The sequence below is a fragment of the Silurus aristotelis genome (genome assembly GCF_946808225.1).
Source record: "Silurus aristotelis genome assembly, chromosome: 5".
Classification (NCBI taxonomy): domain Eukaryota; kingdom Metazoa; phylum Chordata; class Actinopteri; order Siluriformes; family Siluridae; genus Silurus; species Silurus aristotelis.
The window spans coordinates 25724071-25738048 of NC_139578.1; the positions used below are offsets into that span (position 1 = coordinate 25724071).

The 13978-nt window shown below is 35.1% G+C and overlaps 1 protein-coding gene across 5 annotated transcripts in view; it reads right to left on the bottom strand.

Moving 5' to 3' along the window:
* Positions 1 to 13342, bottom strand: part of LOC310726840 (butyrophilin subfamily 1 member A1-like) — an 88799-nt gene extending 75457 nt beyond the window's left edge. Inside the window, exons 1-9 of one of the 5 annotated variants that reach the window (XR_014533836.1) lie at positions 13199 to 13281; positions 13012 to 13068; positions 11636 to 11986; positions 9848 to 10126; positions 9503 to 9604; positions 7872 to 7898; positions 6587 to 6610; positions 4629 to 5201; positions 4487 to 4575 (exon numbers count right to left, since the gene is read on the bottom strand). Coding sequence is in view for 4 of the 5 variants with exons in the window: in XM_083542832.1 (XP_083398958.1) it covers positions 4687 to 5201; positions 6587 to 6610; positions 7872 to 7898; positions 9503 to 9604; positions 9848 to 10126; positions 11636 to 11986; positions 13012 to 13068; positions 13199 to 13202 (1359 nt within the window). In the remaining variant the exon portion in view is untranslated. Of the gene's footprint in view, positions 1 to 4486; positions 5202 to 6586; positions 6611 to 7871; positions 7899 to 9502; positions 9605 to 9847; positions 10127 to 11635; positions 11987 to 13011; positions 13069 to 13198 lie in introns of those variants that run through there. The other 4 variants (XM_083542832.1, XM_083542828.1, XM_083542827.1 and 1 more) reach the window with 4 other exon arrangements.
* Positions 13343 to 13978: the final 636 nt, after the last annotated feature.

Genomic DNA, 13978 nt, shown 5'->3' on the forward strand with positions numbered 1-13978 from the left:
TACATTTTGTGTAAATTCTTCATTCTTTAAAGATTTACATGAGAAATTTGGCATTTAAAAAAAAAATCTGAAAGGGGGGCAAATGGAAAACACCATTTAACACTATTCTGGACAATCAGAATACCTGGTGTTAGATTTACAGTCTGTCTTAGCCCAGATTCCACTCCACGCTATATCAAATTGTGCTCATCCGTAAAACAGTTTAAATTTCACAAAAATAGCTACGCAGCTTGATGTAAAATTTCAGTTGGATCAATCTTAATAATAATCTTAATTTAATCAGTCTGGGAAAGGCAGCGACTATCTCTAACCAAAAGGTGTCCGAGACCATGATTATCATTTTAACAATAACCTAACCCGACCTGCTGGGGGGCTGGCACCAGCAAAGGTGTAAATACCATTGACTTCCACCTGCTGACCTCTGGCTCGATAGTGGTATCACCCATCTATGTGTTCCTTTACTCATTTCTTGAACCTAATTTACATTTAAAAGCTAAATCCTATCTACACTTCAAAGGGAAGATTAATACAAAATATCTGGGCAGAGTTTGTTCTGGGTTCATTCCGACACCGATGAACCCAAATTATATAATGTATTTTGTCACTGCTACACTGTTATAAACAACTTCTTCATTTCGATCATCGTTGTCCTGATAATTTTTTCTTACACTGGTTATGCCAGTTGGCCCCACTAATGTGCTGGTGATATTCCAGGAATTCGTTAATGACGTGCTGCCATTCCGAATTACAGCACACACCAGAGAGCCAGGCCCGCCACCTGAGACTTACTTCTCAAGGCTGCCTGTAGGAAACTCACCCCTTGCTTCGTGGGACCCTACCCTATTTTAGCAGGTCAGCAACCCGGTGGCGGTGTGCCTCCCCAAAATTCTTCAAATATACCATACCTTAAACGTCTCCTCAAACAGTTATCCTGGAGTAAATGAATTATTTTTCTCTCACCTCTTGACTCTCACATAAGTGCCCCAACTGAATGGGTTACAGGCTCTTTAAAATTGATGAAGAGGTATTGGCATATGTCATTGCCTTGAATATTGGATCAGGTGAATTGGCATGCATAGCTAGGATAACGAGAGCATTGAAGTACTTCATCTTTGTGAAGACTTACAGAATTAATTGTCAGCAAAATGCTACTTTAAACACTGTGTTGTTTCAGTTTCTCTTGTTTGCAGTTTTCTTCTAATGTCTAGTCAACCACTCTTCAGGAATCTTGAGTAAAGTTTAGCAGCTGTGCTCCTAAATCCTTCTAATTGTGAAACATGCTCAGCATTAAAACAGAAAATGGGTCAGCCAACATAATAAACATGGCTAAATTAAATAAAATAATAATAATATATTTTAATAAAAAATAAAATAAAAAAAAGCAACAAAACATTAGTGTGCCAGCGTTGCGCAAGTGGAGGAAACCCTGCCTCTCAACTTTATAGAAGCTTCTGACAGCATGTCAAGTCAATTTTTTGTGCTTTATGAACTGCATCAAACCCAATAAACTGATGTTAAACCAAAAGAGAGCAAAGTTTCTTGATTTGTGTAAAACTTAGTTGGTTAGAGTCCTTTATAGTCTTCTTTGCACAGTAGTGTATAATCAATATACCGTAGGTTTACTGGTCGGCGATATTTTGTGTTTTGTGTTATGAATATTTGTCCCACACTGTTTTGTGGTGACTGTCTGCACTGGTTTTTGTCTGCACTGTTTGCACGAGGTTGCATTCGATTCACTTTATGTAGCTTTATGTTGTGTGTTGTAGCTCAATGTTGTTTAGTGTAGCACCAGTGTTCTGAAGAAACGTCTAATTTTCACTGTGTACCACTGTGTGTGGTAGAAATTACAATAAATGCTTCTTGAATTGACTTAACTTGACTTATACATGAAACTAACTTGGAAGGTATATCCACTTTTGATACATAAATTAAAATCCAGATGCTACATTACTTTTTGAAGTAATCATAATACCATGGATAGACCAGGGGGGTATTCCAGAAAGCTTGGTTAACTTACCATTTGATAAATCATAACCTCTGGGTTGATTTACCCCAAACAGGCATACCATGAGTATGTCGGTTCCAAAACACCTGAGAAGAGTTAGTTTAATCAACCTCCAACTGGTTACCCAGAGGTAATGCGCATGCACGGTGCATATATAAAGACATTTTCAATGGATGGCCAATTTCACGAGTCACCATGGAAACTCAAGCGGAAAAAAGAGAGTGGCGTAGCTCACAGAGGCAGAGTTGGAGGTTTTAATGCACTCTTATAAGGCGTTTAAGCCAATAATATTAAAAAGAAGCAATACAGCTGCATCGGCTAAAGCAAGAGAGTTGGCTTGGCAAAAATAACGGACAGAGTAAATGCGTGAGTGTATTAAATTACAAATTTGGTATTGGCTCCCGTTTTATTATAATGCAAAATAATGAAGTATGACTTTTACATCCTTTTGAATATTATATCACTATGAAAGTGTTTACTTTTCCTGCCATTTATTTCTTTAGTTATAAAATAATAATGTATATTCCTTATTTAATAAGGTGTAATCCTTCTGGAGCCTATATATATATATATATATATATATATATATATATATATATATATATATATATATATATATATATATATATATATATATATATATATAGTGTGTGTGTGTGTGTGTGTGTGCGTGTGTGTGTGTATGTGTATGTATGTGTATGTATGTGTAAAGCAATATAAAAAACAACATTTTATTGAATTTTACTTTTATTGTTTTTCAGGAAATAAAGAAATAAACTGCCTGGCAGACCAGTGCAAAAAAATTAATAAAAGTAATTTTGACAGATCCTGTCTCTCAAAAGTCTTCCATCTCTGTTGGCCTCTAAAATCTGTAGGTTTTCCTCTGGGCCATCTTCCTCAATACAAGGAGGGTGGCTCTCTCCTTTTATAGTGGCAATATTGTGAAGCACAACACAAGCCACTATAATGTCGCATGCCCTCTCTGGACTAACCCGGAGCCCACGCAGAATTGCCTATGCAAACACATCAATACGCGGTCTTATAACCCTCTACCGAGGAACAAAACCTCGTATAATTTGTGCTTCTACGTCCACAGGATCCTCATCAAAAGGGCACGCCGAAGTTATACTGAAACATAACCTGCTCCCGAGCAGGTTATCTTCAGAGAGTCAGTTGCTATGGTTACATACATACCCAGAAAGTTACCTCCGTTTTTGGAACCGAAAGTTGAGGTTATCCATTAAACATACCCAGGTATGTCACATAACCTGCTTTCTGGGATACCCTCCAGGCGTCAGAAACCGGGAGTAAAACGGAATGTCTTTATTTGGTTTCAACATACACACAGTAGAGCTTGAGAAGTGACTGGAGCAAATGGTACACTTAAATGAGTGCTCCTTAAAAGTGTAGGCAGAAGCATGGAAGCACATGGACGCGCAGGGAAGTGCAAGTGACTGGCTCTCTGAAACATAACTAGAGGATTGAACAGTGGTGGGGATTTTTAAGGAGACAACATACACAGTACTGGATCCATGTCTTCAAAGACTTAAGAGACATGAATTACTTCTCAAGGATGTACTTGACAAAAATCTAATACAGTTTACATGTCTTTAAATAATTGAGGTAAGACTTTTTTATTTTTAGTTCAATTAAGAAAAGTTCTTGAATTCATAACAGTGTGTTTGTATGGGGTGACATGGAGGTTAAGTGGTTAGCACTCCCAAGTTTGCGCCTCCAGGGTCGAGGGTTCAATTCCGAATTACCTGTAGTGTGTGTGTGTCCTGCAATGGATTGGCACCCTGTCAGGAGTGTATCCCACCTCGTGCCCAGATCCTACCCACATTACGGACTATACCCGACTATACACGCAAAACACTCCATCCATGGTCGGTGGAACAAGCTCCATCTCACATGGCACATAAACTGGCAGAAGCTGCTAGCCATGTTTCTGGTTCTGAAACACTTCCTCCCAGACATGAGTGATCGCCATGTGCTGGTCCATAAGGACAGCAACAGGGGGTCTCCAATCTCGCACCCTATACAAGCTGGCATGGCAGATCCTCCTGTGGTCCAACTCATCCAGCCCTGGGGCTGGACGCCATGGTACAGACATGGCCGGGGCTATGCTTGTATGCCTTTCCCCCTCCAGGGAGTTCTAAATGGCCTGTGTTCTCTGCGTGGTGCGAGCACCACCAATTGAACCCAGTCAACTACCCGGTTGGTTTAGTCCTGGAGGTCCTGCAGGAACAGTTTGCCGCAGGGTTGGCTCTTTGACCCTGAAGGGTTACGTGTCCGCTATCGCGGCTTATTGTGCCCCGCTTGCTGAGCAGTCGCTGGGTAGACACCCTTGGCCTTCTGAACGCAACCTTTCCAATTTATCCGGGCTTGGGAACAGCACTAGGAATGCACTGGCTTGTGCAACCCTAATTGGCTGGGTTAAGGTTTAAATTTGTAAGTAAACTGTGAAAATAAATCATAACAAAAAATATTTTTATTAATATTTTATTTGTAATGACAAAATTCAACAATAATACATTTTTGGAAAGAAAAAAAAAAAACACAAAATAATACTGTTTAGCATGGAATATGTATTTTTTTAATTTACCAAAAAATATATATATACTTTTTATTTTCAACATTAATAGATGTTTAAAATGTGAAGGTGAAAAATTTATTTAGTATCAAATACAGATCAGTGGAACTCCATCATTTAACCAAGTATTGAAGAAAGGAATGAGTTTGTGAGTGAAAGTCTGACCAGTGAAAGAGTAGATATGAGATCTGGAGTTCACATCATAAAAGGAGACCAGACCCTCCTCATAATCCACAAACACCCCCACATTCTCCACCTTCTCTCTCAGTGTGACGGGGACAATAGTATCATCATTAACCACATACTGATTCTCATACAGTCCCACAGTCCAGAATCCATAACGAGGTCTCAGCATAATCCACTCCTTCCTATTAATGTTTTCTCTCATGACTCCCAATATCCAGTGAGTTTTCCCTCTGACCCGCACCTCATAATAAAATCTCCCTGAGGAGAAACTCTGATTTCCCACAACAGCACGATCATAAGTAAATCTCTGTGGAGTATCAGTGAGATTCTGTTTTGTGTCTCCACGTCTCACTTGTTTTTCATCAGCAGACAGGATGAGTTGAGGATGTGCAGAATCAGGATCCAGAGTCACCTCCACTGAGAGAAACACACAGTGTGTGATGTAAGTTTGCAGGTAAAAAAAAAAAAGAATCATAATCTAGTGTAGTGGTCCCCAACCTTTTTTGCACCACAGACCGAATTAACGTCAGACAATATTTTCATGGACTGGCCTTTAAGGGGAGGGGGGCTGCTAAACAACAAATTAAAATTATATGATGGGCAAAAAAACTGATAGTTTCTAAATATAATAATAATCGTGAATCCACTGTGTTGTTGTTTGTTAATTTTGCTCGCTTGGGGGTTTGAATTTAGGTAATGTATTGTGTGTTAGCGGCCGGAGCAGCCCCTTTAAGAAGGTAGCGGATGGAGGTAAGACATGTGACCCAGGCATCATGACATGCATCAAGAGTAAGTGATAGACAGATGTGGTGGAGAGAATGCGGTAATTTTCCAAAATAAAACATCATTCAGAATCAGATAACAAATAAAACGGAAATAATGTAAGTTATGTATTCTTTCTGTGCGGCCCGGTACCAATTGACCCACAGACCGGTGCTGGTCCGCGGCCCAGGGGGTTGGGGACCACTGATTTAGAGGATTACATTTATTAGGATTTATAAGTGAATTTGTACAAGATTCAATAATTACACTTTTTTTTGTTAATTGATAAAAATGTACTGTTTTGGATCCTGCTTTTGGTTTCTGTAACTGCAGCCATTATATTGTTTGAATTGTTTATATAATGTTTATATTTTGTAAAATCACTTTCATAACTTAGAAGTTAATCTGTTATTTATACTTTTATGAATTATTTTATTTAATTGTTTGTTGCGGTACCTTTATTTTGAAACTTCGATTCACGGTCATGCCCAAATGATGACTTCACGTGAGACTCTTATTTGCTGCACGTGAGCGGAAACACGGACATTATGGAGGCTCCGCTAAAAGTGTGTTTTGTTCATAAAAGCACTTGAAATGTGATCATGAAGATTTAAACACTGTTTCTTTCTCACAGCAGCAGACAACGAGGTGTTTAGTTTTGTGTGTGTGTGTATTTAATGTAAAGGTAAAATCTCATGACTCTGTTGCTCGCGCTTTGACTTTGTGTGAAGTGAATGTGATTGTTGTATTTAGTTGTTAATACTGGGTTTAGTTTTCACGGTGGATTTGAAGAAAAGTCTTGAAATAAACCAGTAGCAGGAGAAGCGCTTGTGTCTGTGTGTGTTTGGAGGAGAAACAGTTTCACCTTCACAGTTTTGTTCTCGTGTTGCTGTTTGTTCATCGCCCGACCAGAGTCTGGATTCTATTTACAATTTCACTCAACAATTCAGATTATCTGCCTTTTTCTTTTCTAATAAACACTTTAACATCCACTTCTATCTGTTCACACACACACATATTTAAATAAAAAATGTTCTTACCTGCAAACAACTTCTTTAAAAACTCTGTGAAGCAAAACTTTATATTAATTTAACCAAATACATTTGCATTTGATACATAAAAAATAAATTTGACATTTCTGATGAATGTTTACACCACACACCAAAAATACAAATGAAAAATAAGTAAAAATAAATGTAATTGCATTTCATCAGGGAGATCAAGTTAATTATTGTAATGAAATAATCTGCATGATTTCTCCTTTTGAAGCTCTGAGTCTAAAACAGATACAATAGTTTGTAGTTTGTTTAAATAATCTGTATAAAATATATTAAACTGTGTACTGTAGTGAAAAGGTAAACGTGCAGCAGAATTTTATGTAATTATCCTCTGATGAAATACATATATTTGTTAAGCTTCATAAAGTGTAACATGTTACAGGTCAGTTATGATTAATATAGAAAACAATAATGTAATATAGAAACCTCTGTGGGGTGAAATCGAGTCAGCAAAACCTGAATTTGTAATAAATTAAATGTGTAAATGTGACTATTTAAACATTTCTGTGAGAAAATTCTAATATAAAATAATAAAGATTAAAAACAATATTATTAATAATAAAGAGCTGATTAAAACAACCATGTTTTCAGAAATTCTGATTAGACAAAAGTAATAAAAAATTAAATGGACCCCAATATGGAATCCCCAGAATGAGTAAATGAACCAGAGTGAAATCAATTCAGTCTGAAACAGTTACAACACACCAGCTGTTCCCTCTTAATATGTCATAGGCCTTTTTTTTTTTATTTGACATTTTATTTAATATATTCATATTCAAGACCTAAATGTAATGGTTTTTTTTTTTTTTTTTTTTTTTTTACATGCATGATAAAATGAATATAAACATATTAAAATAAATTTTTCTATATCATCACATTTACACAATATTTTTTACAAGAATTGAAAATTAAGGTCCAGGTTCTGCTGATTATGATCTCATGCCATAAAACTCCTACCTGTTTACTTTCTGTTGTTCAAAGCTGCACACATGACCTGAGCTGCCCATAAAAGGTTATCAATTAAAAAATTAATTACTATGTTACTATTCATTTTCAATAAACATGAGAAGTCGTTTTTCTACCCTCTGCCCCGATCATCACCTTCTTGTGAACATTCACCATGTTAAATTGTGTTTCTAAGTGAAAGAGACCCAAACAGTCTTGGAAGCTCCCAGTTTTCTTTGTGATTACAGTTAATCAGATTGAGATTGTCTGTTAAATGTATTAGTCAGTATGATTTAAAAGCCAAAAAAAAATTCAGTCTTACCTGCTTTTTGCTTCTGCTTTTGAAGCTCTGAGAATAAAACAGATAAAGTATTTTAATCAAATAACCTGCAGTATACTCATCATATTTCTCTCTGTACTGTATGTCATTTGTGTGTCATGTTGGTGTTGGGATTAGTGACTTTTGTCTCGTCCTCCACGACTTTTACATGTGTTGCACCGACAGGCTTCATTCCTGCACAGGATATTGCTTTTGTCTTGTCATGTCTATCTTTTGCTGTGTATATTGATTTATTGTATGTCCTGCTGTTGATCTTTTTTGTGCTCCTGCGTGTTTGATTGTTTGGATAAATAACTGAATTAAGCAAAGTGTGTTGCCATGGTAACACACAGACTTACAGTTAGCCCATAGTAAAAGTGCCTTAAAAGTTTAAGTGTAATAGACTATTAATAAAATTGTAAATTATGTACTGAACACAGATACGCAGAGGGATACAAACAGCGAAATTTCTCAATGTGATTCTAATAAATATCAGCTCTCCTGCAACACGGCTTGTCTAAATGAATGAAAGGACTGTAAATAACTGCAGAATAAGTGCTAATGTCACACTGTTCATTCCTGCTTAGTTCCTGCACAGTTAACCAATAAATATGAAACAGTATTGCACAATGATATCTTGAAACACTATGGCTTTAAGTAGAATTCTAGTTTTAGGTCATTTTATGTAGAAATTCTGTAATTAAATGTTACATAAAAAATAAATAACACAACAGATATAATGAAGTTATATGAAATTAATAAACCCTAAATGGATTATGTTATATTACCATTCTGTCTGGAGTACATTATTCTGCATCCAATTTAAGTAATGAAAAAATATCTTTCTCTCTTACACACACACACACACACACACACACACACACACACACACACACACACACACACACACACACAATTATTTAAACTATTTATATGTCAGACACATTATTAGCATTATATATATATATATATATATATATATATATATATATATATATATATATATATATATATATATATATATATATTTTTTTTTTGTCTATAATATTCAATACATCAGCTTGACCAAAAAGATTAGTAAAATCTGATATAAAGAAATATTAGAATGCTTACATTTGGTGAATCATCACTATCAATGTACTGATTTAATGTTGCATTAAATCAATTTAAAGATCAACACAACTGATGGTGATTACATTTAAAAATAAAATATTTATTACTTTAAGATTTAACTACCATTAGGTTTTTTCTAGTGAAATAAGCTCTAAATATTTTAAAAGATAGGTCACAGTTTGGGACACAACTGAATTTCAATCTCTTAAAAAGAGCACAATTGAAATCCTGTGGACTACTGACAAAAGCATAGGTTCTTTATCCTAATCCTGGAGACCTCATCATCCTACACATTAATGTTTTTTCTGCTCTAAAACCCAATACTGGATATCTGATAAAAGGAGCTGTTAATCAACTGACTAAGTTAAATTTAATGTGTTAGAGCAGAAAAAAAACACTTAAATGTACAGGACAGAAGATCTCTAGGACTAAAGTTTGTAAATGCTGGACAACTGCTTTGGTATCAACTTTAGTATAATTTGGGCTACAGATGTTATGCAGACAATTCTTTTAAATATTACCTTTCTTGTAACAGATAACTGCAGTTATAATCGATCCAACAGCAATAAGACATGATGAAACTGAAACGCCGACAATCCACTTCCAAACATCAAAGAGTTTATCTAAAATAAAATCAAGTTCACAGTGTTAGATATTTTTAAGAGTCTGTACAAGATCTATTTCATAACTTCACAACATATATTGTTTCTACCAATGGAATAAAATAAAAATATTGCAGTAATGCATTAGAATGGAAAGGTTCTGATGAAAAACTACTGTGTATCCATCATGCACATTTCATCTTTATTCACCCTAACTGTAATGATTACTGCAAAATAATTAGTTTTTTAAACATACACACTTACTATTAATGATAATTTCTGTCTCCATCATGTGATGAATTTGTTGAAGTCTGCAGTAAAATCTGTTGGAGTCGCTATAATCATAAACAGTGATGCTGCTTTTTACACTGAAGCCCTCAGTGTCTCTGTGTATCTGTGTGTCTTCAGCAGGCAGAGTGTCTCCTTCTCTGTTTAGCCACAGAATCTCAGGTTCAGGGTTCCAGCCTCTGGACTCACACACTAAATGAATCCCTCCTGAGTTATCATAATTCTCCATCATGATCACCGGCTGGCTTCCCTGAGCTATAACCATGGAACAAAAAGCATTGTTTTAAATAAAGTGAAATCATATTAAACGTTTAAACCCAATATTTTAAAAGTAAGCCATGTAAAATTTCCAATAGAGGTTATTATTTCCTGCTCATTTTCACTTTAATGATGTAGGTTGTTCTTTACATGCTAAAAAAATATACAATTTGTTATGATGCACAATATTTATAAATAATAATAATAATAATATTTGAAAGGTAAATCTGTGCAGTTGCATCATATATAGCAAAAGTCCATGTTTAACACATCATCTTAGAAGGACCCTACCACCCTCTGTGCTTCAAGGAACGGCCAGCTCCAGCGAGCTCTCTCCTTGGTCTCCATCTGGCATCGTTGTGGTCCAGGATATCTCTCCACCCCTAGAGACATCTCAGGGGACTGCCCTGGCTCTAGGCACACTGGAGGTCAGTCTCGAAAGACTGATACCCCTAGGGTAGTTTCTGGCAGCTTGGAAAACTCTTCCAGGTGTGTCTCAGTGGGTCCTGCACACTGTAGAGCATGGCTACTCGATTCATTTTGGGTCTCCTCCATCCCTTTTTTACGGGGTTTTTTCCCACCCTTGTTGGAAGCCAGCAGGCTCTGGTCATGGAACAGGAAGTAAAAACACTCCTGAGGAAGGAGGCCATCGAGGTGGACCCTTCATCAGAACGAGAGTCCGGGTTCTACAGCTGGTCCTTCATAGTTCCCAAAAAGGACGGAGGGTTGCGTCCTATCTTAGATCTACGTCAGCTGAACTGCTCTTTCATGAAAATCAGATTCAAGATGCTGACCCTCAAGCAGGTCGTGCTTTAAGTCAAATCTGGTTTGTCACGGTAGATGTAAAGGATGCGTACTTTCATGTATCCATCCTACCTTCTCACAGGAAGTTCCTGAGGTTCGCTTTCAGGGCCGAAGCTTACCATTAGCGGGTTCTTCCCTTTAGCCCTTTCACCCCGTACCTTCACAAAATGTGTGGATGCGGCTCTGGTTCCCCTGAGGTTTCATCCAGTTTTTGTTAGCTTTCTGTCCTTGGCTAACAGAAGTTTAACCCGGATGTGCTCTTCTGCTTTTGTAGCCCATCTGACTGAAAGTTCAACTTTTGCATTCTGAGAGGCTTTTGTGCTCACCACAGTTGTACAGAGTGATTATTTGAATTATTGTAGCCTTTCTGTAAGCTCAAAACAGTCTGGCCATTTTCTGTTGACCTTTCTCATCAAAAAGGCATTTGCAGAACTGTCACTCATTGGATTTTGTTTATCGAACCACTCTGAGTAAACTAGAGACTTTTGTATGTGAAAATCGAATGCGATAAACAGTTATAAAAATTCTCAAACCAGCAAATTATTGTCTCATTATAAAATTACATGAATGTGAAGGTAAATCTAGGTAAACTCTAACTATAAAGCCTGTTCAAAAACTACAGATTTAAAGTGTATTATTAAAAATATATATATGTATCATAAACTTTAATGTATAAAGCTTCCATTCAGAAATGGTTCTTACCCTCAACAATGACATTCACAGTGATGTCATCAGATTGTGATTTGTCCTGAATGAAACACTTATATTCTCCTTCATCAGAGACTCTGAGAGCTGAGAGTTTGAGTGAAGCGTTGCCTTTCTGTAGCTCCTCTTTAAACAGTGATGTTCTTTTCCTGTATGACGGAGCCTGATTTTCATTTCTGTCTTCATGATCCTTATAGAGATGCACTAATGAGTCCTTTACATCCAGTTTGAACCACTCCACTGTCATGTCCACAACACTGGTGTTGGATTTGATAAAACAAGGCAGAACCAGATCTTCACCAACTACAACAACAAGAGGAGCTGCTGGACCAACCACCTCTAATATCTCTGTGTTTTGTTAAAAAATGAACAAATACATATGAATATTTTTATATGTAACAATACAGATATTTCTTCATTCTTCACCTAATTTTGAACATGGGACCATGTCATAATTTAAGTAGTGGTTTCTTGTCCTAATAATTTTTTAATAATAGTTAGCAGCAAATACATTGATCAAGACAATAACAATTAGGGCTGTCAGAACAAATTCATATAATATTTATAAACTTTCTGTAAGCCACAATTCACCACTGGTATTGTGTCTATATTGTAAATAATACTAATACTACAACTACAACAATGCTAATAATAATAATGCTAATAATAATTAATAAAAGAATAATTATTATTATTAGTAGTAGTAATCAATGTATTAATACATTTATAAATAATCAATTAATAAATAATGAATAAGTAATTAATTAAGTGCTGGTGGGTTAATAATGTTCCTTCTGTACCTAGAAAGTTTTAATTAAAACATTTTCAATGTTTTCAAAATTTTCATTCTCCAGGATGCTCAGAAGTTTAATATAACTTTCTTTTCTTACAGTATGTATTGATTGATTTGGGCATAGATTTGTGGAATGGTACCAACAGGCTCATCTTTTCTTTTATTGTTAAACATTTGTTGCTTTATTTTTGTACCAACACAACTGCTATAACTGCAGTTCTTTTTTTTTGCTGTTTATAATGCATTACGTGCATTATATTTATAGGGTACTCACACAGATAAAGTGTGATAAGTAAAACAAACAAAAAATAATAATAATTACTATTAATTACCTTAAATTTTATGTTAGGCCTTATATATTATATATATATATATATATATATATATATATATATATATATATATATATATATATATATTTTTTTTTCCGTGTTGTATGAATAACATGTAACAATCCAAAACATTAATGGGGAAAAAACTGGAGGTAAAATAAATGGTAAAAAGTTTTAAATTTAAATAGCTATCAAACACACACACACACACACACACACACACACACACACACACACAGTTTTCATACCTGATTGAAATTCCATTAGGCTGTGAAAAATGTAAAAAATCGCATACAAAAACAGCCCTGAAAGACAGTTAATCATCAGTGCATCACTTTTAGAAAATGAGGAGTTTATATATATATATATATATATATATATATATATATATATATATATATATATATATATATATATATAAGTCCAAATACTCACTCATGTTAATAGTTTATATTTTCCTTAAAACAACAAAAGATAAAGCCTACGTCTTTAAGTCAATACTTTCAGTTTGGGCTGCTTTAATTTTTTTAACTAGTTGGAACCGGTTCTTTAAACACACCCTTTTCTATTGAAGCTTCTATTAAAGCACACACATTACAATGATCCAATAGTGCAAATACTTTTTATTTATTACTTGCAGTGGTGGACAGTGACGAAGTAAATCTAATTTGTTACTTTACTTGATCTTTTTCGTGTATCTGTTTTTTCCTCTTTTTTTTTATTATCAATTTTACTATTTTCATTTGGGGAGACTTTAACATTTAACATCACTACATTTCCAAATCAAATATTGTTTTATTCAACTACATTTTTATGGAAACCTTGTTCCTTTTTATTTATGAGTGGACAAAAATTTTATTATTACTATTAATTGTGTCATTTTAATAGTGTGTCGAGTGAAGTTTCGAGAGTGTGTCGAACTTTTAAGTCATCGAGGAGGATAGTGTGTGAAAGAGTATGATAGAGGGTACTAACAGTTCTAGTTGTACACTGTAAAAAATATCTGTGAAATTAACTGTCAATTTTTGTACAGCAAAAAAACTATTAAACTGTTAAATTCACAGAAATATTTTGTGAAATACTCAATCAAACAAAACAGTAAATTTTACAGAAAGTACGCATTAAAAATATTTTTTGGGGTAAAATGTGCAGCTTCATGTAAATTAAATAATAATATGTACTCCAGGAAGCAATAAAATGCAGTCAAAATTACAG